The 22,350-nt window shown below is 49.8% G+C and overlaps 1 protein-coding gene across 1 annotated transcript in view; it reads left to right on the forward strand.

Annotated features, from left to right (window-relative positions):
• Window positions 1-22,350, forward strand: part of LOC122544392 (vigilin-like) — a gene marked incomplete at its 5' end in the record, with an annotated part of 137,911 nt that overhangs the window by 108,734 nt on the left and 6,827 nt on the right. Inside the window, 7 exons of the mRNA XM_087982941.1 lie at window positions 1,241-1,377; window positions 2,924-3,028; window positions 7,928-8,062; window positions 10,323-10,466; window positions 12,723-12,902; window positions 16,240-16,356; window positions 21,870-22,001. Coding sequence (XP_087839067.1) covers window positions 1,241-1,377; window positions 2,924-3,028; window positions 7,928-8,062; window positions 10,323-10,466; window positions 12,723-12,902; window positions 16,240-16,356; window positions 21,870-22,001 — 950 coding nt within the window. The remainder of the gene's footprint in view (window positions 1-1,240; window positions 1,378-2,923; window positions 3,029-7,927; window positions 8,063-10,322; window positions 10,467-12,722; window positions 12,903-16,239; window positions 16,357-21,869; window positions 22,002-22,350) is intronic.

A 22,350-nucleotide genomic window follows, 5' to 3' on the forward strand; every position in this document is an offset into this window, starting at 1 on the left:
CATCTCAACTTGCTGTACAACTAATGGTTAGCTAATCATTAATCTAGATAAATGTGAAGTGCTACATTTTGGAAAGGCAAGTCTGGGTAGGACTTTTACACTTAATGGTAAGGTCCTGGGGAGTGCTGCTCAGCAAAAAGACTTTGGGGTGCAGATTCATAGCTCCTTGAAAGCAGAGTCCCAAGTAGACAAAGTAGTGAAGAAGGCGTTTGGTACGCTTGTCTTTATTGGCCAGTGCATTGAGTATTGGGGTTGGGATGTCATGTTGCGGCTGTACAGGACATGGGTGAGGCCATTTTTGGAATACTGCATTCAATTCTGGTCTCCCTGCTATTGGAAGGATGTTGTGAAACTTGAAAGGGTTCAGAAAAGATTTCCAAGGATGATGCCTGGGTTGGAGGCTTTGAGCTGCAGGGAGAAGCTGAATAGGCTGGGACTGTTTTCCCTGGAGCTTCGGAGGCTGAGGGGGTGACCTAATAGAAGTTTATAAAATCATGATGGGCGTGGATAGAGTCAACAGACAAGGTCTCTTCCTCAGTGTAGGGGAGTCCAAAACTAGAGGGCGTGGGTTTAAGGTGAGAGGGCAAAGAAATAAAAGGGAACTCAGGGGCAACTCTCTCACACAGAGGGTGGTCCATGTATGAAATGAGCTGCCGGGAGGAGGTGGGGGGAGGGAGTGGAGACTGGTACATTTAAAATGCATCTGGTTGGGTACATGAATAGGAAGGATTTAGAGGGATATGGGCCAAGTCCAGGCAAATGCGAGTAGATTAATTTAGGATATCTGGTCGGCATGGACGAGTTGGACCAAAGAGTCTGTTTCTGAGCTTGTACATCTCTGTGACTGTCCAATTCAAAGTCAAGTCATTGGTGTGACTTTGGAAACAAAGGAACCAATTTGCATGAGGCATGATCCCACTAAAAGAAATGTGATAATGATCAAATAATCTGTTTTGTGAAGTTGCCTTGGGTAAATAATGTTGTGGGTGCCTGGGTTTAACACCTCAACTGAGAGGTGGCACATCCGACAGCATGGCACTGCTTCAGGTCAGAGCGCCAGCCGTGATTTATGTGCTCAGACCCTAGGGTGGGAGTTGAGCCCGCAACCTTGTTACTCAGAGGCGAGAGTCTCGAGGACACCGAATGGAGGTGCAGAAGGGGACGATCCAGTCTGGTTCTGCGACATGTAGCGCTCTGTGCATGACCCCCTGACACATGCTGGCTTCTTGCCGTTGAGCAGGTCTGGATCTACACCCTCAGGAAAATGGCGACTTGAACTCTGACCTCAGGGAGACGGAGCATGTTCCCAGGAAGTGCGATGTTATCGTCATCTCGGGCCGGAAGGAGAAGTGTGAGGGGGCTCGCGAGGCGCTGCTGGTAGGTCACCATGAATGTCTCCGCGGTTTAGCGTTACCAGGCTCCCTATCCCAGCCTTGAGGGTGAGTGTTGTCCTGGAGCAGCAGTCAGTCTGAGGAGACCTTAATCTGCTGCTTTCAAGCTGTAATATGATTTCTGGGACCTCCCATCATGCACTCAGGCTGATTCATGCCAGAGAACGCAATTTTCCCTTCCACGTGGTCATCAATGCCCTCTAGCATGTCTCATCCACTTCCCACACCTCCGCCCTCGAACCCCACCCCTCCAACCGCAACAAGGACAGAACCCTTCCCCCCCCCACCCCCCCGGTCCTCACCTTCCACCCCACCAACCTCCATATACACCGCATCATCCTCCACCATTTCCGCCACCTACAAACAGACCTCACCACCAGAAATATATTTCCCTCCGCACCCGTAAACACCATTCCCTCCGCGACTCTCATGTCAGGTCCACGCCCCCTAACAACCCACCGTCCCCTCACGGCACCTTCCCCTGCCACCACAGGAATTGCAAAACCTGCGCCCACACCTCCCCCCTCACCTCCATCCAATGCCCCAAAGGAGCCTTCTACATCCATCAGAGTTTTGCCTGCACTTCCACACATGACATTTCCTGTGTCTGTTGCTCCCGATGCGGTCTCCTCTTCACTGGGGAGACTGGACACCTACTTGCAGAGCGCTTCAGAGACACCCACACCAACCGACCCAACAGCCCTGTGACCAAACACTTCAACTCCCCCTCTCCTTCCGCCAAGGACATGCAGGTCCTGGGCCTCCTCCACCATCACACCCTGAGCTCCTAACGCCTGGAGGAAGAACGCCTCATCTTCCATCTCAGGACCCTCCAACTACACAGTATCAATGTGGACTTCACCAGTTTCCTCATTTCCCCTCCCCCCACCTTATCCCAGATCCAACCTTCCAGCTCAGCACCGCCCTCATGACCTGTCCTCCCTGTTCATCTTCCTTCCCACCTATCCACTCCACCCTCCTCTCTGACCTTTCAGCATTACCTCCACCTCCATCTATCTATCTCACTGTCAGCTACCTTCTTCCCAGCCCCACCACCCTCCCATTTACTTCTCCACCCCCTCGGCTGACAGCCTCATTCCTGTGGAAGGGCTTATGCCTGAAATGTCAATTCTCCTGCTCCTCGGATGCTGCCTGACCTACTGTGCTTTTCCAGCACCACACTCTCGACTCTGGTTTATGCCAGAGGTTGATTGAATATGCACAGTACTTTCGAGAGAGAGCGAGACAGAGTCACCACAGTGTAGAGGCGTCGTTACCTGCATAGAGCTTTACTTTCTACCTAACCCCGTGCATGCTGTACCTGCCCTGGGGATGTTTGATGGGGACTAAATAGAGGGAGGCTTACTCTGTATCTAACATCGTGTTGTCCTTCTCCTGGGAAGGATTGATACCTGTAGGACGATGTGCTCTGGCCCACAGCGCTAAGGCCCCGGATCCGCAGAGTGTCATGTGTTATCTGAGTGCGGGAGGGTTGTGCAGATGGAATCTGACCCAGCCTTTGTTATTGCCAGGCCCTTGTTCCAGTTACCGTCGATGTGGAGGTTCCATTTGATCTACATCGGTACATCATCGGGCAAAAAGGTAGTGGCATTCGCAAAATGATGGAGGAGTATGAGGTAAGGCTGGGGCAGTCAGACCGAATGGCCTGTCTTGTGCAGTAGATTCTGGTGTCACCATGCGTGATCGGGCTGCCTCCTAGCAATGAGCCATTGTGCCTGTAATTATCTCAGAACTTCACACCCTGCAGTATCCTTCACAGAGCTCTTCAAATATTGGCCAAGCATTGAATATAGGAGTCGGCAAGTTATGTTAGGGCTGTATAAAACTTTATTTAGGCCGCATTTGGGATATTACGTGCAGTTCTGGTTGCCATGCTACCAAAAGGAGGTGAAGTCTGCAGAGAAGGTTTACCAGGATTGTGCCTGGTCTGGAGGATTTCAGTTATGAGGAGAGGTTGGATAAACTCGGATTGTTTTCACGGGAAAGGCGGAGGTTGAGGGGTGACCTGATAGAGGTTTACGAAATTACCAGAGGTAGACATGATTTGGACTGGGGTGTTGGACTGGGGTGTACAAAGTTAAAAATCACACAACACCAGGTTATAGTCCAACAGGTTTATTTGGAAGCGCTAGCTTTCGGAGCGCTGCTCCTTCATCAGGTGGTTGTGGAGGATAAGATCGTAAGACACAGAATTTATAGCAGAAGTTTACAATGTGATGTAACAGTCCAGGTCTTTTTCAACATATCATTTCAGTTACATTACACTGTAAACGTTTGCTATAAATTCTGTGTCTTACGATCTTATACTCCACAACCACCTGATGAAGGAGCAGCGCTCCGAAAGCTAGCGCTTCCGAATAAATCTGTTGGACTATAACCTGGTGTTGGGTGATTTTTAACCAGAGGTATGGATAGGGTGGATAGTCAGAGGCTTTGTCCCCAGGGTGGAGGGCTCAACTACAAGAGAACACAGGTTCAAGGTGAGAGGGGGAAAGTTGAGGGGAGAAATGGGGGGACAGTTTTCACACGGAGGGTGATGAGTGCCTAGAACACACTGCCAGTGGAGGTGGTGGAAAGAGGTACGTTGGCAACGTTTAAGGTGTATCTTAATAGACGTATGAACAGGAGGCAAACAGAGGAATAGAAACCATGCCTGGGCAATAAGGAACAAGTCTAAATAAGGATTAGAATCGGCGCAGGCTTGGTGGGCCTGTGCTGTATTGTATTGTATTACTTAAATTGTTAGTAAGACACAAGTTCAAATCAGTAAAAGGAAAAATTTGGCCTGGTATCAGATTTTTGACTTTGCACAAGAAGGAATCAGATTACTATTTCTGCAGCTCCCTCCCTATCTTCAGGTCATTCCAGTTCTGATTCTGTCATGGACTGGAGTCATACAGCGTGGAAACAGATCGTACAGTCCAACTAGTCCACACTGACCACGTTTGAAGTCAGATAGCATCCGACATTTCGGGCATAAGGCCTTCATCAGGAATGTTGCACTGACCATGTTGCCAAATTAAACTAGTCTTCCCAGGTGCTCCCACACTTTCTGTTTTGATTGCAGATTTCCAGCATCCGCAATGTTTTCCTGTTGTGGTGTTGGTGGGAGACCCCTCCTCCGCTGCTCACTGGCACCCTCCTCCTCGAATGTTCTTTGAAATGGTGCCTCCGAGCACCCTTGGAGGACCTTGTTTAATATCTGAGCGGATAGACTGCTGCTCAGGCAGTGCAGCACTCACTCAGTCCTCCACTGTTAGCCTGATTACTGGCTCAATAACTCTGGACTCAGAGCTGGCAAGAGTTGAACCAACTGAGACACGACAGGCGTCTATTTGTGAATGACCTGTGTGATTACACATGAGTCCCTGTCGCTGTTGAGGCTAGAGTTCGTGTCAGAGGTATTCCTCTCTGCTGCTGTCGTTTACAGGTGCAACAGTGCCCCCAACAGTCACTTTGCAGCACTGCAACTTGTTATTGCAGATTTTCTGACTGTTCATGCCCGGGAGCAGACTACTTAGTGATCTGCGAGTGCTTTCAGGCAGTGGGGATATTCAACATTCACGGTCTCTCCTTCGAGATGAGTACACTGGGGGTATCATAGAATCCCTATAGTATGGAAACAGGCCATTTGGCCCAGCAAGTTCACACCGACCCTCCAGGAATAGCCAACCCAGACCCATCCCCCTACACGGGGAGAATGTGCGAACTCCACACACACACAGTCGCCCGAGGTTTGAATCGAACCCGGGTCCGTGGTGCTGTGAGGCAGCAGTGCTAACCACTGAGCCACTGTGCTGCCCATTGGGACATTAATTGGGCGATTCGTTGGCCTGCTGTATCCAGTTGAGTGCCACAGGGATCTGGGCTGTGTGCTCATCGGTTTATGGAGTGACAGCATACATCTTAGCCAGATTTTCTGACAACACGTAGGTAGGGTGGACGTCACATTGCCAGGAAGGCAATCTGAATAGGCATAGGAATAGGTTAAGAAGGGGGGCTAACATTTGGTGGCTCAGTGGTTAGCCCTGCTGCCTGACAGCGCGATGGACCCAGGTTCGATTCCACCCTCAGGCGATTGTCTGTGTGGGGTCTGCACATTCTCCCCGTGTTTGTGTGGGTTTCCTCCTGTTTCCTCCCTCAGTCCAAAGATGTAGAGATTCAGGTGGATTTGTCATGCTAAATGGCCCATAGTGTCCAGGGATGTGTAGGCTAGCTGGATTAGCTATGGGAAATGCAGGGATATAAGGATAGGGTAGGGGCTGGATCTAGGTGGGAGGCTGTTTGGAGAGTCGGCGTGGACCCGATCGGCTGAATAGACTCTATGATACTTCCATTCTGCGGTTACCACTATATCCCCACCACTTGTGCGACTGCACTGGACAAACATTAGCAGTTAGTTGCCTAACTATGGAACAGGACAGGGAACCAGTGCAGACCTTACCCAGGTGAAATACTTCAGTCAGCTTCCGTCAGAGGCAGAGAGTAGTGAGCGGCACGGTGGCTCAGTGGTTAGCACTGCTACCTCATAGTGCCAGTGACCTCAGGCGACTGTCTGTGTAGAGTTTATACATTCTCCCCTGTGTTTACGTGGGTTTCCTCTGGATGCTCCGGTTTCCTCCCACAGTCCAAAAATGTGCAGGTCAGGGTGAATTGGCCATGCTAAATTGCCCATAGTGCTCAGGGATGTGCAGGTCAGGGTGAATTGGCCATGCTAAATTGCCCATAGTGCTCAGGGATGTGCAGGTCAGGGTGGATTGGCCGTGCTAAATTGCCATAGTGCTCAGGGATGTGCAGGTTAGGGTGAATTGGCCATGCTAAATTGCCCATAGTGCTCAGGGATGTGCAGGTCAGGGTGGATTGGCCGTGCTAAATTGCCATAGTGCTCAGGGATGTGCAGGTTAGGGTGAATTGGCCATGCTAAATTGCCCATAGTGCTCAGGGATGTGCAGGTCAGGGTGGATTGGCCGTGATAGATTACCCACAGTGTTCAGGGATGTGCAGGTTAGGGTGAATTGGCCATGCTAAATTGCCCATAGTGCTCAGGGATGTGCAGGTTAGGGTGAATTGGCCATGCTAAATTGCCCATAGTGCTCAGGGATGTGCAGGTTAGGGTGAATTGGCCATGCTAAATTGCCCATAATGCTCAGGGATGTGCAGGTTAGGGTGGGTTGGCCGTGCTAAATTGCCCATAGTGCTCAGGGATGTGCAGGTTAGGGTGAATTGGCCATGCTAAATTGCCCATAGTGCCCAGGGATGTGCAGGTTAGGGTGAATTGGCCATGCTAAATTGCCCCATAGTGTTCAGGGTTCTTTTGGTTAGGTGCATTAGTCAGAGGGAAATATCGGGGAATGGGTTTGGGTGGGTTACTCTTTGGTGGGTCGGTGTGGACTGGTTGGGCTGAAGGGCCTGTTTCCACACTGTAGGGATTCTATGTCTATAGAGCAGTCCGGACTGCTCTTTCCCTCGATCCTCAGCCAGGAGGGAGTGAGTGAGGCCTTGGAGGGTGGTGATCACGGCATTGAGAATTTTAGGTTCAGGGTGCTGCCAGACTGGTAGTAAGTGCCTCTCAAGCACGTCAGAGCTCTTGTTCCTGCATCGCAAGAGGATTGTGTCTGTGCTGACTTGCTAAATGAGCAGTGCAGCCCAGCCATTCTCCTGCCTTCACCCTGTAACCCTGCACGTTCTTCCTTTTCAAATAACAATCCTGTTCCCTCCTGAAAGCCTCAGGTTGATCCTGCCTCCTGGCACACTGCCAGGCAGTACATTCCAGACCCTAACCATTCACAGGGCGAGAATGTTTCTCCTCGTGTCTCCATTGTCAGTTCAGTCAATCACCTTTAACCTGTGTGCCTTTTCATCCAAGACCCTCGACCAATGGGGGCTGTTGCTCCCTGCCTGCTCTGTCTAGAACACCACCACCCCCCCCCCACCCCGTTCCTGGTGAGTTTGAACACCTCAATCAGGTCTCCTCTCTACGTTTTCAAAGGATAGCATCCCAACTTCTCCACTTTCGAGTCATAGAATCCCTGGAGTGTGGAAGCAGGCCATTCGGCCCATCAGGTCCACACCGACCCTCCAAAGTGCATTCCACCCTGACCCCACCCCCCACCCTGTAACCCTGCATTTCCCGTGGTTAACCCATCTAACCTGCACATCCCAGGACACTGTGGGGCAATTCAGCATGGCCAATCCAATCCACCCTCATCTGCAATTTGTCCAAATCTCTCATCCCTGGAACCATTCCCATGATTGTACTTGCCCGAGACAATATGACTTCCAGGGAGCAGCAGACAGAGACCCCGAATACATACCTACTGTGTTAACTTCACATCTCTATCCCAGCAAATTAATGAAACCCCTCCTGGTTTCTGTGCGTGTAACGGTATGAGAAATTTTGGGAGTTGTTCCCTTGTTTAGATGATCACACAATGTCCGTCACCAGTGTAGCACTCTCTCCCTCCCTCTTCTTTCATTCTCTCCCTCTCTCTCTCCCGCTGCGTCTCTCGTTTCAGGTGAACATCGCGGTGCCCCCTCCAGAGCACCAGTCCGACGTTATCAAAATCACTGGCTTGGCGGTGAACCTGGAGCGGGCGCAAGCCGGGATCCTGGAGCGGGTCAGAGAGCTGCAGGCGGAGCAAGAGGACAGGGTGAGTTTTCTCCAGGCGGATGAAAGCGGGCCGGAGGGATTCACTGGGTCCGTAGCAGAGTGCACTAGAGGCAGCGCTGCTGGCATTTCAGTGTTTTGTAGTTTCTCTTCACGTTTCACACCCGTGTGCATCACTGGCTGGGCCAGATTTTCATTGCCTGTCCCTAGTTGCCCTGGAACTGAGTGGCTACCTCGACCTTTTCGGAGGACAGGAGTCTGGAATCATGTGGAGCCACCTAGACTTAGAATAACTTCAGCGTTTTTGTCGCTGGGTCAGAATCCTCCCTCACAATAATATGGGAGTGCACGGACTGCAGTGGTTCAAGAAGGAGTCTCATCGCTGCCTCCTCCAGGGCATTCATGAATGTGCAACAAATGCTGGCACCGCACCCAAGGCCTTTTTCTATGAAACAGTTTTTAAAAATTGACTTGAAAGCCTTCTCGCTTTCACTGGTTTTTGTGCAGCGGAGTGAGTCCGCTGGAACACTGTATACTGTTCTTGTCACCACGGTACAGGAAAGGCCATTCCGCTGTTAGAAGGAGGCAGCCAGATTGATCAAGAGGTTGGAGGAGTAATCCTGTAAACCGCAAAAGTTTGCATTGGGAAAGGTGGGGATTAGAGGGTGTGAAAATGGTTGAATTTATGATTGTGAGTGTGCGTCACCCAACTCAGAACGCTGCTCGAAGAGGGAGATCAGGATTGAGCTGCAGAAACACTGGCCCGGCTGTCGCAGTCTGCCCATGACAATTTCTGTGACCAGTCCCTTTTTGTGAATGTTCAGCCGGGATTTCCGATCCCTGCCTCAGCATCGATGGGTCCACGCACACGTCCAGGCCATTGGGCACAAGAGGAGACAGACAGAGAGGGCACACCATCTTTCCTGGACACTCGTTGCCAATTTCTGGTACGTTTTGGAAGGTCTCGAGCCTTTCAGTCGGGAGCCAGTTGATTGGGTCAGAGAGAGGGGGGTTGGTGAGGGCTGTCAGCTCAGGTCCGAAGGGGGATTGGGAATGTCACAGTTCCAGTGGTGCACAGTTCCGTTAGGCTGGCCAACCCTCTGAGCTGGAGCTGATACAATATCACATGAGGTGCGATTGAGCATTCTGGGTCTGTACTCATTAGAAGGATGAGAAGGGTCATGTTGAAACTTAGAGATCACTGAGAGGCCTGGACAGAGTTACATAGAGATGATGTTTTCAGAGACTAGGACCTGTCTAGTCACAGCCTCAGAGTGAAGGGAAGAGCTTTTAGAATTGAGATGAGGAGGAATTTCTTCAGCCAGAGGTGGTGAATTTATAGGGGGTGATGGCCTCGTGGTGTTATCCCCAAACTGTTGATCCAGAGGCTGATCTCAGGACCTGGGTTCAAATCCCACCCTGGCAGATGGTGGGGTTTGAATTCAATTAAATGTCTGGAATTAAGAGTCGAATGATGACTGTGAAAATTGTTGTTGCATGTCAGAAAATGCCTGCTCACTGGTGCACCTTAGGGAGGGAAACTGCCCTCCTTTCCCAGTCTGGCCTACATGTGACTCCAGACCCACAGCAATGTGGTTGAGTCTTAACTGCACTCCGGGCAATTAGAGATTTCTGGTAAATGCTGGCCCAAACAATGATGCCCATATCCTGTGAATGGATTTTTAGAAGTGGAATTTGTTGCCACAGTGGGCTGTGGAGGCCTAGTCATTCGGCATATTTGAGGCAGAGGTTGAGAATAGGTTCTTATTCAGTAAGAGAATGGAGTTGAGAAACACATCAGTCATAATCAAATAGCAGAGTTGATGTGCTGGGCCAAAAGACCTCATTCTGCTCCTATATCTGTGGTTATATGGTATTAACCAGTGGAACATTTCCAGGGTAAGTATGCAGCTAAGTCCCACATGTCAGGCCCAAATCTCCAATCCTGAGCTCCAGTTCCACAGCGGACTGGAGCAGCAGAAAGCAGCCCATCGGAGTTCCAGAACTCCCAGGTACTGGTAGAGCATCAGGAATTCCACAGCACGCCAGCGTGCATTCCCTGACTCCATTTCTAAGTTTGACAACACGGGAGAGCTGGAAGATGTGGCTCAGTATTTCACTGGGCAGGTGATCAACCGGACGCGTCAGCTTTCCGAACAAAAGGGGGGGGGGGAACCTAATTCTGTCCAACATCAGAAGGTGGTGTTTGCAATCCGGTGTAGGGGTAAATTCAGTCTGTCGTGCGGCTTGAACCCACACCCTTCTCCAAACGCGGGTCGCTCATAGTGCAGCATTTCTTCCAGGCTTTACGGGGCTTCAAGTTGATCATGTCGGTCGATCCCAAGTACCATCCAAAGATTATCGGGAGGAAAGGAGCTGTCATTTCACAGATTCGGAAGGACCATGATGTTAATATTCAGTTTCCTGATAAGGGGGACGAAAATCAGGTAACCCTCCTCTTCAGTGGTAAGGATTCCTCTTATTACACGAGTATGTATTGGTAGAGGTTTCAACTCCATCCCTCTCCAGATATAATGCTTTAATTGAACAATCCAGGCAAGATCCTTGAGTTGGCATTGCAAATGCTCCCGTTCCGTTGAAATGTATAGGTTACACTTGAAGAGGTTGCTAGTGTTAAAAATTGAAGAGCCTGAACGTTCCCCTCCAAGCACACACCTGCCTGACTTGGAACTACACCCGTCGTTCCTACACCTTGTCCAAAAAACGGGAACTCCCTCCTTTCTTATCATTTAACTAGATGCTACTGTGAGAGGCTGAACAGGCTGGGGCTGTTTTCCCTGGAGCGTCAGAGGCTGAGGGGTCACCTTATAGAGGTTTACAAAATCATGAGGGGCATGGATAGGGTAAATAGTCAAGGTCTTTTTCCCCAGGGTAAAGGAGTTCAAACCTAGAGGTCATAGGTTCAACGTGAAAGGGGAAGATTTAAAAGGGATCTAAGAGGCAACTTTTTCACACAGAGGGTGGTATGTGTATGGAATGAGCTGCCAGAGGATGTGGTGGAGGCTGGTACAATTAGAGCATTTAAAAGGCATCTGAATGGGTATATGAATAGGAAGGGTTTGGAGGGATATGGGCCGGGTGCTGGTAGGTGGGACTAGATTGGGTTGGGATATCTGGTCGGCATGGACGGGTTGGACCGAAGGGTCTGTTTCCATGCTGTACATCTCTATGACTCTATGAGAGGTTTCTACAATTAAAGGGTGGTGAATCTTGGGAATCCTGTACCCCAGAGGGTTGTGGACACTCCATTGTTGAACATATTTAAGGCTGGGGTCAACAGGGTTTTGGAGTCTCAGGGACTTGAGGGGATGTGGGGAGTAGACAGCAAAGTGGAGTTGAAACCCAAGATCAGCCATGACAGTATGAAATGGCAGGGCAGGATGGATAGGCTGAATGGTCTACCCTGCGCTTATTTCTTGTGTTCAAGGAGGTGGCTCACCACTACCTTTTCAGGGGGCAATTAAGGATGGACAGCAAACGCTGGCCCAGCCAGCAAATTCTGAGAAAGAATTAAAAAAAGAATTCTTGACCAGTGCTGCAACCGCTGTCCGCTCGTGTGCGTGGGTCAGTTGGTGCACTCACATCTCTGAGTCACTAGTCATAGTCATAGGGTCATAAAGATATATAGCATGGAAACAGACCCTTCGGTCCAACCCGTCCATGCTGACCAGATATCCCAACCCACTCTAGTCCCACCTGCCAGCACCCGGCCCATATCCCTCCTATTCATATACCCATCCAAATGCCTCTTAAATGTTGCAATTGTACCAGCCTGCACCACTTCCTCTGGCAGCTCATTCCATACACGTACCACCCTCTGCGTGAAAAAGTTGCCCCTTAGGTCCCTTTTATATCTTTCCCCTCTCACCCCAAACATATGCCCTCTAGTCTGGGGGAGTGCTGCACAGTTGGCGATGCTGTCTTTCCAATGAGACTGAGGCCACATTTCCAGACTCAGGTGGATGTGATTAAAAATGTATTACTTTTATTTCGAAAAAGGGCAAAGGGGTCTTCCCCCCTCCTCCATGCCCTGGTCAATATTTGTCCCTCAGTCAATGTTACAAGTAGGTCACACATTAGCTAGTTATCATCACCTCACTACCAATGGGAGCAACTGTGTGTAAATTGGCAACCAGGGGCTCCATCTTTTGCATTAAAACATTTCAAAAGTACGACATTTCAACTTCCTTGCCTGTAAGTCACAAAAGGCTCTGTATAAATGCATATTTTTCTTGTTAGACTTATTCTGAAATGACAAGGCAGCCATTTCTTGGCCATTCTGCACCTTCCTCCAAGATGGCGGCCAGGAACACGTGCTGTAAAGGTCAGGAAGACACTGGAAGTGTTACATTGGGATTGGGCAGTGGTTACAATTGGTCAAAGCCAGCAATAAGTAGCAGACCACTCGTGAATCAGCAATGGGTACTGCATGCCAGCCAGTACAGTCCTCATTTTCACTGGAGATCTCAGAATAATAGTTCAGGCTCTCTGTAGAGAGGGGTGGGAGCTCTAAAATCACTGGACTGGGAGCCAGAGTAGGGTCAGTGAGCAGACCAGGTACTGAGTGACTTGAGAACTTACACAACCGTGACCCCATCTGCCCATTGCGTTTGTGGACGAAGGGGAGGGTTGACCGTCTGGTGTTGACCCGGTCTGTCTGTTTGTTTGTTGCTTCCTTGCAGGATATGATCTCCATCACGGGCTACGAGAGGAACACCGAATCTGCCAAGGATGCCATCATGAAGATTGTGGCTGATCTGGAAGAGATGGTCAGTGAGGACATCAATCTGGACCACAGGGTTCATGCCCGCATCATTGGGGGCCGGGGAAAGGCCATCCGCAAGATCATGGAGGAATTCAAGGTGAAGCTGACACACTTGGCACACGCTGGGGGTGTTGTCTCACACTAGATTGCTGGTGGCTGAAACCTCGAGTCTGACAGGCCCCTTGATTTCAGCTCCTGTTCCACTCTGGCATTCACCAGTCTCACAAAGCTGGTGGATGTGACATCTTTTGGACAAGACGATAAACTGAGGGCCCGTACGCCCTCTCTGGTGACTGAAATATCCCATGGCCACCTATGGTGAAGGAGAGCTGGGGAGTTCTCTCCCTGGGGCAAGATTTATCCATCCATCTCCAACTCTCATAGAGGAAGAATCCCTACAGGGTGGAAACAGGACCTTCAGCCCAACAAGTCCACACCAACCCTCCAAAGAGTAATCCACCCTGACCCATTCCCATTCGTACCCCTGACTAATGCACCTAACCTATGGGCAAATTTAGCATGGCCAATCCACCCTAACCTGTACGTCTTTGGACTGTGGGAGGAAACCGGAGCACCCGGAGGAAACCCACACAGACACGGGGAGAATGTGCAAACTCCACACAGACAGTCGCCTGAGGCAGGAATCAAACCTGGGTCCCTGACTCTGTGAGGCAGCAGTGCTAACCACTGAGCTACCGTGCCACTCTGATCTGGTGAGAGGGTGGTAACAGAGAAAATAGGAGAAGGAGCAGGAAGGATTATTGAGGGGCGACTTATTGAGGTTTATAAAATCAAAAGGGTGTAGGTAAGGTGAATGGCAGGTGTCTTTTGGAGATTTCAAGACTTAAGAAACCATATTTCTAAGGTGAGAGGCGAAAGATTTAAAAAAGGCACAAGAGGCAACTTCTTTTTACACAGAGAGTGGTTTGTGTGTGGAATGAACTGTTTGTAGGAAGTGCTGGATCTGGGTACAGATGCAATATTCAAAAGGCATTTAGATTAGTACATGAATAGGAAAGGTTTGGAGGGCTATGGGCCAAGTGCAGGCAGGTGGGACTAGTTTAGTTTGGGATTATGTTTGGCATGGACTGGTTGGACCAAAGGGTTTGTTTCCGTGTCGGGCAGCCCGGTGGCTCAGTGGTTAGCACTGCTGCCTCACAGCGCCAGGGACCTGGGTTCCATTCCCACCTCAGCTGACTGTCTGTGTGGAGTTTGCACATTCTCCCCGTGGGTTTCCTCCGGCTGCTCCGGTTTCCTCCCACAGTCCAACCATGTGTGGGTTAAGGTGAATTGGCCATGCTAAATTGCCCGTAGTGTTCAGAGATGGGTAGGTTCGGTGCATTAGTCAGGAGTAACTGTAGGGTCGTATGGGTCTGGGTGGGTTAGGCCCAATGGCCTGTTATCGTACTGTAGGGATTCTATGATATTCTACGTCTGTCCGAACCTCACTTTCCTGCCATATCCCCGTATTCCTTAATTCCCTTAGATACAATGGTCTCATGGGTGCCTTCCCTTCTCAGTGGTTGGACTCGAGTTACCATCATGCTGAGTGTGGCACTCTGGTGATTCTTATAACCTAACGTCTTTGCATCTTTTTTGGGATGGTCTTTAGTGTCCTCTGATAGATCGATCAGGTTCGGTCATTCTGATTGATCAGACCTGACCAGGGTCCTTCATTCCTGGAGGTGCTGGGTGCACATAGTCTCCTCCAAGTAAGGGTGTGAGGCTCGCCTGTGTCTGGTACACACCTCCTGAGGATGACATTCCATTGGCTCCATTTGAATCCAAGTTCAGGCATGTATTGTAGGGTCTGCTGCTACTAGGATGGCTTCACCCTGTTTGAATTCTGCAGCATGTTTATTAGAGCGGTGCTGGTAAAGCACTGCAGGTAAGGCAGCATCCGAGGAGCACTCTAATCCTGACTCTAATCTCCAGCATCTGCCGTCCCCACTTTCGCCGTGCATGTTATTAGCTCAGTCACTTGGCTCAAGGCTTGTCCCAATTTCCCAGCATGCCTTAGTCATTGTCCAAACTTTGTAAATCCATCATAAAGTCATTATTTTGAGCAGCCCGTCTGCCATATCCCCGTATTCCTTAATTCCCTTAGATGCCAAACATCTGTTGGTCTGAGTCTTGAATCTACTCGACAATGGAGCATCCCTAGCTGTCTTGGGTAAAGAATTCCGACACACTGAGGGAAGAAATTCCTCCTCGCCTCCGTCCTAAATAAATCCTATTTCTAAATTCTGCACACACTCTCCGAGTGTCTACCCGGTGGCACCTCTTAAGACCTTCACGCATTTCAATCAGATGGTCCCACCTTTTTAAACTCAGTTTGCACCCAGTTATTTCATCAAAACACGTAAGATCCTGAGGGGCCTTGACCACTCAGATGTGGAAAGGGATGTTTCGTGTTGTGGGAGAATCTAGAACGAGAGGTCACAGTTTTAAAATAAGAGGGTTCCCATTTAATCTGCAGACGAAGAAATTTTGTTTTTCTCTCAGGGGGCCTGAGTCTTTGAAATTCCCTTCCTCAAAAGGCAGCGATGCAGTATTTTTAAGGCAGAGGTAGATTACCAAGGGGACGAAAGATTATCGGGGGGTACGCAGGAGTTGAGGTTAAAATCAGGTCAGCCAATGATCTTATTCGTTAGAGGAGCAGGCTCTAAGTAGGGTCTACTCTTCTTCCAATGTTCAATATCTCCTCAAAGGACAATCCCTTTGTCTCAGGAATCAGTGTCATAAACCTTTGTTGTGCTCCCTTTGCAGCAAGTTTACCCTTCCTCGGTGTTAATCAAGAAACATACATCTATAGGAGCTGGCATTTTGTAAGTACTTTATCTTTAGTGAGTGAATCTCTAGCATTGGTTGTTCAGTGGTTAGCGCTGCTGCCTCACAGCATCAGGGTTCGATCCCACCCTTGGCCAACTGACTGTGTGGAGTTTGCACATTCTCCCTGTATCTGTGTGGGTTCTCTCCGGGTGCTCCGGTTTCCTCCCACAATCCAAAGATGTGCAGATTAGGGTGGCTTGGCCATGCTAAATTATTAATAGCGTCCAAGAATGTACAGGCTAGGTAGATATGCCATGGTAGGTGTGGGGTTATGGAATATGCTGGATCTGGGTGGGATGCTCTTTGGAGGATTGGTGCGGATTCAATGGGCTGAATGGCTTGTCTCCGCATTGTAGGGATTCTGTGATGTTCACCAGCCTAGTCAGTGACCAGGCCACTGGTCAGCAGCGGTCTTGACTGATGCGCAGTAGTCGTAAAACTAGTCTAGATGCAACTATTTTTTATTCCTAAACCACCAGGGGGCATGTTTAGGCTAAATGCAATGGTGAGATAGTGCTCTCTGACTCGGTGGGAGTGAGAGCACTACCCATGGCTAGGTACTTCCTGTATAACATGCGTACACGTTTCTGCCCCCGTACCAGGTCGACATCCGGTTCCCACCGCCTGGCTCCGATGACCCAAACCGTGTGACAGTAACTGGGCTCCCCGAGCATGTTGACAATGCCATCGATCATCTGCTCAACCTAGAGGAAGAATACGTAAGTCCTCACACCTTTACTGCACCAGCTTGTACATCGATTCTCCCGGGAATAGAGAAAACCCGGCTCTCAGGTCAAATCAGGCGAGGCTGAGAGAGAGAGGGAGGAAGGGAGGGGATGTGTGTGTGAGGGGTGTATGAGTATCTGTATGTGTATCTGTGTGAGGGGGTGTGTGCCTGAGTATCTGTATGTGTGTGTGTGTATCTGTGTGAGGGGGTGTGTGCCTGAGTATCTGTATGTGTGTGTGTCTGTGTGAGAGGGTGTGTGTGTGCCTGTGTGAGGGGGTGTGTGCCTGAGTATCTGTGTGTGTGTCTGTGTCTGTGTGAGGGGGTGTGTGCCTGAGTGTCTGTGTGAGGGGGTGTGTGCCTGAGTGTGTGTGTGTGTGTCTGTGTGATGGGTATGTGCCTGAGTATCTGTGTGTGTGTGTCTGTGTGAGGGGGTGTGTGCCTGAGTATCTGTGTGTGTGTCTGTGTCTGTGTGAGGGGGTGTGTGCCTGAGTATCTGTATGTGTGCGCGTCTGTGTGAGGGGGTGTGTGCCTGAGTATCTGTGTGTGTGTCTGTGTGAGGGTGTGTGTGCCTGAGTATATGTACTCGTGTGTGTGTCTGTGTGAGGGGGTGTGTGCCTGTGTATCTGTATGTGTGTGTGTCTATGTGGGGGGGGGTGTATGAGTATTTGTATGTATGTGTGTGCCTGAGTATCTGTATGTGTGTGTGTCTGTGTGAGGGGGTGTGTGCCTGAGTATCTGTGCGCGTGTGTGTCTGTGTGAGGGGGTGTGTGCCTGTGTATCTGTATGTGTGTGTGTCTATGTGAGGGGGTGTATGAGTATTTGTATGTATGTGTGTGCCTGAGTATCTGTATGTGTGTGTCTGTGTGTCTGTGTGAGGGGGTGTGTGCCTGAGTATCTATGTGTGTGTGTGTCTGTGTGAGGGGGTGTGTGCCTGAGTATCTGTGTGTCTGTGTGAGGGTGTGTGTGCCTGAGTATCTGTATGTGTGTGTGTGTGTCTGTGTGAGGGCGTGTGTGCCTGAGTATCTATGTGTGTGTGAGGGTGTGTGCGCCTGAGTATCTGTATGTGTGTCTGTCTGTGTGAGGGGGTGTGTGCCTGAGTATCTGTATGTGTGTGTCTGTGTGAGGGTGTGTGTGCCTGAGTATCTGTGTATGTGTGTGTGTGTGAGGGGGTCTGTGTGCGTATGTTTGTGTCTGTCTGTGTGATGTGTGTGTCTGAGTATCTGTATGTGTGTGTGTGTCTGTCTGTCTGTCTGTGTGAGGAGGTGTGTGCCTGAGTATCTGTATGTGTGTGTGTGTGCGTATGTTTGTGTCTGTCTGTGTGATGTGTGTGTCTGAGTATCTGTATGTGTGTGTGTGTCTGTCTGTCTGTCTGTGTGAGGAGGTGTGTGCCTGAGTATCTGTATGTGTGTGTGTGTCTGTGTGAGGAGGTGTGTGCCTGAGTATCTGTATATGTGTGTCTGTCTGTCTGTGTGAGGGTGTGTGTCTGTCTGTGTGAGGGGGTGTGTGCCTGAGTATCTGTATGTGTGTGTGTCTGTCTGTCTGTGTGAGGGTGTGTGCGCCTGAGTATCTGTATGTGTGTGTGTGTGTCTGTGTGAGGGTGTGTGCGCCTGAGTATCTGTATGTGTGTGTGTCTGTGTGAGGGGGTGTGTGCCTGAGTATCTGTGTGTGTGTCTGTGTCTGTGTGAGGGGGTGTGTGCCTGAGTATCTGTATGTGTGCGCGTCTGTGTGAGGGGGTGTGTGCCTGAGTATCTGTGTGTGTGTCTGTGTGAGGGTGTGTGTGCCTGAGTATATGTACTCGTGTGTGTGTCTGTGTGAGGGGGTGTGTGCCTGTGTATCTGTATGTGTGTGTGTCTATGTGGGGGGGGGTGTATGAGTATTTGTATGTATGTGTGTGCCTGAGTATCTGTATGTGTGTGTGTCTGTGTGAGGGGGTGTGTGCCTGAGTATCTGTGCGCGTGTGTGTCTGTGTGAGGGGGTGTGTGCCTGTGTATCTGTATGTGTGTGTGTCTATGTGAGGGGGTGTATGAGTATTTGTATGTATGTGTGTGCCTGAGTATCTGTATGTGTGTGTCTGTGTGTCTGTGTGAGGGGGTGTGTGCCTGAGTATCTATGTGTGTGTGTGTCTGTGTGAGGGGGTGTGTGCCTGAGTATCTGTGTGTCTGTGTGAGGGTGTGTGTGCCTGAGTATCTGTATGTGTGTGTGTGTGTCTGTGTGAGGGCGTGTGTGCCTGAGTATCTATGTGTGTGTGAGGGTGTGTGCGCCTGAGTATCTGTATGTGTGTCTGTCTGTGTGAGGGGGTGTGTGCCTGAGTATCTGTATGTGTGTGTCTGTGTGAGGGTGTGTGTGCCTGAGTATCTGTGTATGTGTGTGTGTGTGAGGGGGTCTGTGTGCGTATGTTTGTGTCTGTCTGTGTGATGTGTGTGTCTGAGTATCTGTATGTGTGTGTGTGTCTGTCTGTCTGTCTGTGTGAGGAGGTGTGTGCCTGAGTATCTGTATGTGTGTGTGTGTGCGTATGTTTGTGTCTGTCTGTGTGATGTGTGTGTCTGAGTATCTGTATGTGTGTGTGTGTCTGTCTGTCTGTCTGTGTGAGGAGGTGTGTGCCTGAGTATCTGTATGTGTGTGTGTGTCTGTGTGAGGAGGTGTGTGCCTGAGTATCTGTATATGTGTGTCTGTCTGTCTGTGTGAGGGTGTGTGTCTGTCTGTGTGAGGGGGTGTGTGCCTGAGTATCTGTATGTGTGTGTGTCTGTCTGTCTGTGTGAGGGTGTGTGCGCCTGAGTATCTGTATGTGTGTGTGTGTGTCTGTGTGAGGGTGTGTGCGCCTGAGTATCTGTATGTGTGTGTGTCTGTGTGAGGGGGGGTGTGGCTGAGTATCTGTATGTGTGTGTGTCTGTCTGTCTGTGTGTGTGTCTGTGAGTGTGTGAGGGGGTGTGTGCCTGAGTATCTGTATGTGTGTGTGAGGGTGTGTGTGCCTGAGTATCTGTATGCGTGTGTGTGTGTGAGGGGGTGTGTGCCTGAGTATCTGTATGTGTGTGTGAGGGTGTGTGTGCCTGAGTATCTGTATGCGTGTGTGTGTGTGAGGGGGTGTGTGCCTGAGTATCTGTATGTGTGTGTGTGTGTCTGTGTGTGTGCATAGTAGCTATTTCATGAGACTCGTCATCCCAAGATCTGGATTGGTGACCCAAAGGTGAGAGTTCCAATCCTACCGCAGAAGCTGAGGAATTCACATTAAATAAACCGGGAATTAATAATGTCTCAGTAATTGTGACTGCGATCATTGTTGTTACAAAAAGGATTGTACCAGTGCAGTAATAATGTCCCTGTCTTTGGGATAGAAGGCAGGTTGATCTGGGTGTAACTCCAAGACAGGTGGGACTTGAACTAGGGGTAGCAGGCACAGGCATGCCCACGCTCTGGCAATGTGTCATAATGTGTTCCAACAGGTTGATTAAAAATAATCCCAGTTTTTGGAAATCTGTCACCTCTATCCAGCCTGGCCTATGGGTGAGCCCTGACCTAAAGTCTCAGTAGCCGTTTGAAATAACCGAGCAACCACTCTTATCAGTTTCTCAAGGGCAGTTGTACACACCTTTGCTCAGACACAGAGACACCACTTACACTCCGCACATTTTGCATTGACATTTGTTTTAATGATGATTTTATTAAGGGTGACTCAGTGGTTAGCACTGCTACCTCTCAGCACCAGCGACCCAGGATCAATTCCAGCCTCGGGGGAACTGTCTGTGTAGAGTTTGCACGTTCTTCCTATGTCTGCGTGAGTTTCCTCCGCTTCCCTCCACCAGTCCATAGATGTGCAGGACAGGTGGACTGGCCGTGCTAAATTGCTCATGGTGCCCAGGGATGTTCAGGCTAGGTGGGTTAGCCATGGGAAAAATGCAGGGTTACAGGGATAGGGTAGGGAGGTGGGCTGCTCTTTGGAGGGTCGGTGTGGAGTTGATGGGTCAAATGGCCTGCTTCCACTCTGGAGGGATTCTATGACTCACTGATGACGTTATAGTGGAAATGTGATCACTCGGGATTAGGTCTAATTTAATTTTGTTTTAATGAATTCAGACCCAAGTATCTTGTTTGTTATTTATTGGTAATAATTTGGCAAGTACAGCAAACTTTCTTTTAACCGGCACCTTATGAACTGTCACTCTCAATAAATGGGAAAAAATTATACACCTCAAATACTGTGGAGTTGACCGTATTATTCTGTCCAGTCATTATCCTTTTATAATTTACTTAGCTCAATGCAAATGTATTTGATCAATCGAACGGCCACACAAAATATCAACAGATGACTCAATTTCTCCTCAAATATCACAATCTCCGAGTAGTCAGTTGAGGGTGAGAGTGAGAAGGCTGTCAGCCAGTGAGGTTTATTTTAGGCAATGATACGTTATAATTTTAGTATAACAGTGAGGTGTATATCTCCTGTATTACATTGTTTTTACGTTAATTATGTCGACCTCTTGATTATCCAAACTATCTGATCGACTGCACACTCCCATGGGTGCTGGATAATCAAAACGTTTTCTGTATTTGGTTTGTAAATGCCGATTATGTTGTCTTCAGCTGTTGACGGTTTCTATTTTCGGCAGTTTTTACTGAAACGATGATTCAGCTAAAAACCGTTGCCGAGTCCCAGATTATGCTCTGACCGATTTGAACTTTCAGTCCATTTTTGCTACAGGAACCAGCAGCAGGAGTAGTCCCTTTGAATCTGCCCCGTCGCTCCACCAGAATGTAGCTGATCTGAATTTGGCCTCGACTCTCTGCTATTCCGCTCCGCCCCACCACCCTCGTCGTCCCCCCCTCCACTAACTCAGCCATGAATGACTCAGCGTCCAGTGCTCTCCGGGGAGAATAATTCTCATTGCCTTCTGAGAGAAAAAGGAATTACCTCCCCTCGGTACTTCTATTTGTAATTTTATTCATTCACGGGATGTGGATGTCTGGCCAGTCCAGCATTTACTGCCCATCCCTAATTTCCCAGAGAGCACTGAGATGTCAACCATATCGCGGTTAGCGGAGAGTTCCCCGTATCCTGCATTTTGAAAGCTTTCCATTGGCTGTGATGCACCTCGGAGGCATCCTCAGGTGGAAGAGGGTACTATCAAAAGGACCTTCCCCCTCTCTTGTCCCCCTTGTGCAATCATTTCCTCTTAGTCTGGGCAGATGCTCTCAAACCCCACCATGACATTCAAGTTCAGGAAACAAATCTGGAGTTGCACAAAAGTTGGTCTCAATGGTGACCACTGGCCCACCAATCGGGAAGGAGATCTGCCCACCTTACCCAGTGTGGTCTACTTGTGACCCACGGTGATGTGGTTCACTCTTGACCACCTCCTGAAATGGCCGAGTGGGTGGCTGAGTTCAAGGCTGACTGGAGACGGGCCTTGCCACCGATGCGCCCTGAAGCCATGAAAGAATTGCTAAAGGTCTCTCCTCAGTGCCTCTGAACACACTTCCCTTTTCGGTCTCTCTCTCTCTGCCGTGTAGATGATGGCGATCGTGGAGTCGGAGACGATGGCGGCGTACATGAAGCCCCCGTCCCGGTTGGAGGAAGAGCCCCGAGGCTCGACGAGAGGCTTTGTGGTGAGAGACGCTCCATGGAACGCACCCGGCAACAAGGTGAGCGCTCGGACTCGGAGCGAGAGTCACTGGGAACTGTCCGGGCTCGGAGTGGCCGGAGTGGGGCTGGTGGGGCAGACAGGCACCACACTAACTTCCCAACCTCTCCCTCGTCTGTGGGGAGATGCTGGTGCAGCGGACCTAGGAATCCATAGGTGTAAGAAATTAAACTCAGCAAATCTATCTGGAATCGCAGAAACCTTACAGTGTGGAAGCGGGCCATTCGGCCCATCGAGTCATCACCGACCCTCCAAAGAGCATCCCACCTGAACTCACCCTATTCCTGTAACCCTGCATTTCCCATGGCCAAACTACCTAGCCTGCACATCCCTGGATGCTATGGGACAAT

Source organism: Chiloscyllium plagiosum, unplaced genomic scaffold (genome assembly GCF_037043375.1).
Source record: "Chiloscyllium plagiosum isolate Xiang-an unplaced genomic scaffold, Cpla_swu_hap1 HiC_scaffold_44, whole genome shotgun sequence".
NCBI lineage: Eukaryota > Metazoa > Chordata > Chondrichthyes > Orectolobiformes > Hemiscylliidae > Chiloscyllium > Chiloscyllium plagiosum.